At 31.8% G+C, this 2794-nt stretch overlaps 1 protein-coding gene across 1 annotated transcript; it reads right to left on the bottom strand.

Moving 5' to 3' along the window:
* Positions 1-511: 511 nt before the first annotated feature.
* On the bottom strand, positions 512-2779 carry Tsp_13233 (conserved hypothetical protein). Its single transcript, XM_003367838.1, has 5 exons — positions 2347-2779; positions 1861-1980; positions 1383-1499; positions 865-992; positions 512-592 (listed from the first exon to the last, which is right to left on the bottom strand). Exons 1-5 carry the CDS (start codon positions 2777-2779, stop codon positions 512-514), a joined length of 879 nt encoding a protein of 292 aa, XP_003367886.1.
* Between the last annotated feature and the right edge of the window lie 15 nt (positions 2780-2794).

Below are 2794 nucleotides of genomic sequence, written 5' to 3'. Positions count from 1 at the left end.
CCTGTACAGTTCTGATTTGTAGTGGTAAAATTTTACAATTTTCTTTACTGTGAGAGATATTTGAAGCCGGTCTTGGGCAGACTTTTTCGACTGAAATTTCCGACTAAACGATGTACTTTATTGTAAAAATTGGAATATATCAACACGAAATAAGCAGATGAACACCTAACTGACTAACCGACAATTTCTCCCAATCAAACCACGATAAAGTACACTACTGGATGAGTTCCATGGTTCTGTATGCCGTTATCTGAGAATATTTTCTAATATTGTTGACATAGTACAGCGCAGTAGTTGGTAAAGTAATGAATGTGAAAGCGCGTGATGATAGTATAAGAAAGGTGATATATAGTGATTCGAGAGTGAACAACAGTTTTGTCTAGGTTTTTTTAAAATTTTATTCAATGAATTTTGAAAACAAATAAATTGAACATAATAATATACAATTATAATTTGAATAATCGTTATATTGTTATTGAAAATAAAAAATTGTAATTGTTAATTTTTTCTTTTACAAATTTGTCTCTGTGGATAACGTTTTCGGTTCTTTGGGAGCTTTCCGTTGCTTAGAATACCTTGCTCGACGTCGCTTCTGAAATCAATTACAATGTAATATTTTATCTGAATATCCAATTACTGTTACTAATACTAATATTAGCAAAGAGGAAAGTTCCAATAATTCCAACTTACCCCTTACAGCGTCATAATTATAATATTACTTATTCACATCTGATATATTTTTGTTTAACTTGATAAAACTTACCTGTTCAATATTTTATAATAATTAACTGTTATGTAATTAGAGGTAAATTTATTCATTTTGGAAAATTAATGTGATAAACTGACAATGTAAAAGATGCTTACTCGATGGCGGCGCACTGCTTTTCCACTTAGGTAAAGGAAAGCCACTGCCACTAATGAACAAATGGCAATTACCATAGTTACATAGGAATTTGATAGCGTTATTGCAATTTCCTCGAGTGTGCTGACAGCTGAAATGATGCTAATTAATTAATGTAATTTAATGTGCAATTTTCTACAATTATATTTTTCTACCCTCTTCGCATAATGTGCCTTTGAAGCCATGTGCACAAAGGCATTGGAAGTGTGTTTCACTTAAAACTGCACAACAGCCACCGTTTTTGCAAGAATTCTTCTTGCACAAGCCAGTATCTAAGAAAGTACAAGAATGTTAGTTGTTGTATTGATTTGAATGGGCAAAGGGAGTTCAGTTATGCACTTTATTGTTGTTTTATTACTGAATTACGCGACAAATCTTTGATAATATTGAAATGCACGACAATATATTGTTAATCAGGGTAAATTGCAATTGTTATTTGTTTCGTGGAATATAATTAAATTTATAAGAAATTTTCACTTACGGCTTTCGCAAAATTTGCCTGTGTAAACTGGGCTACACACGCAGATGTGTTTACCGTCCACAAGCGAACAATTTCCTCCATTTAGACATTCTTTGCCGTTGTTGCAGGTGATTTCAGCTAAAAGTATCAACTTTGCAGTAACATATGGATGATTCATTTTATGCATCGAATTCATTTGTATTGTTATTATCAAGAATTTGAAGTTAGGGCAAAATTAAGGTAAAAATGAATTCAAAAGTTTGTATAGTTCTTGTCTAATTTTAGTAATTTATTGTCGCTCTTATTAACAGATAAATCCTGTTGCTTCCAATTTGAATAGAATTTTTTACAACATTGCAGTATAATATTATTGTGTCTGGAAATACGTTTCAAAGCATGAATATTATTGTTTTAAACTTTTGTCAAATGCAATAAAAAATGCCATATTGAAAACAGACAATAAATGGCCCTGCATGTGGAATTTTTAGCAATTACTTACGTATAGTGCAGTTTACGCCTTGAAAATCCGAAGTGCAAGAACAAATATATGAACTTCCCGCATTGAAGCACTTTCCACCATTTTGGCATATATTTGGATGGTCTTCACAGAATGTGTAACCTACAATGAATTGACAAGCTTTGCATATATGATTTACATTTACAATGGTAAAAAATGTATATTAATTATTGATATTAATTAACAACAACAGTAGAAATGATTGTGATTTCAGAAATGGAATATTATTTTTTATGGTTTTATCTACCAATTCTGTATTGATCTTTTCAGTAAATTCAGCTTAACTTTAGGGAATAGAATTACAAACATTATTGAGATTCTAGTCATTTGTGTAATAATCATTTCAAATTGCAAATTACCAAAATGTAGGAGGACATTTAAGTAAACTGTTTTACGTAGTTTTACCTCAATGATACGTCACATTTTGTGTGAATTAGAAATAGTATTTATAATTAACTCAATTCTCACTTTTTTCGCATAATGTTCCATGACGACTGTCATCACATTCGCAAAAATAACCAGCCTCGGTTTTAATTATCGTCCCATCATTTTTTGTACATGTTTCATTATGTTCCATTATGGTTTTGTTGGAGTTGATAAAAAAATCTTTACAATCAGTTTGCAATCCTTCTTCAGTAGAAAAGCAACATTTGTATCTTTCTTGTGTACAGTCCACTTCGACATTTTCGAATCCTTTTACGACTTTATACCGTTCTCTTGTGTATGGACCGCAAGTTGTACTTTTTGCAGACCACTCTGACCACTCTAGGTCTGAACAAGGATACTCGCATATTTCTCCATAATCACGTTCAAGGCATTCTTTTCCATACGGTATATCGGCTTCTTGCTGACGTACAAAAGTGGATTCTCGGCATATGATACCTTTGGTGAAGATGTACATTGTTCATTACTTTCG

The sequence above is a fragment of the Trichinella spiralis genome, assembly GCF_000181795.1.
Source record: "Trichinella spiralis strain ISS 195 chromosome Unknown Scfld3587, whole genome shotgun sequence".
NCBI classification, from domain to species: Eukaryota; Metazoa; Nematoda; class Enoplea; order Trichinellida; family Trichinellidae; genus Trichinella; species Trichinella spiralis.
This window is presented reverse-complemented; position numbering and strand designations above follow the sequence as displayed.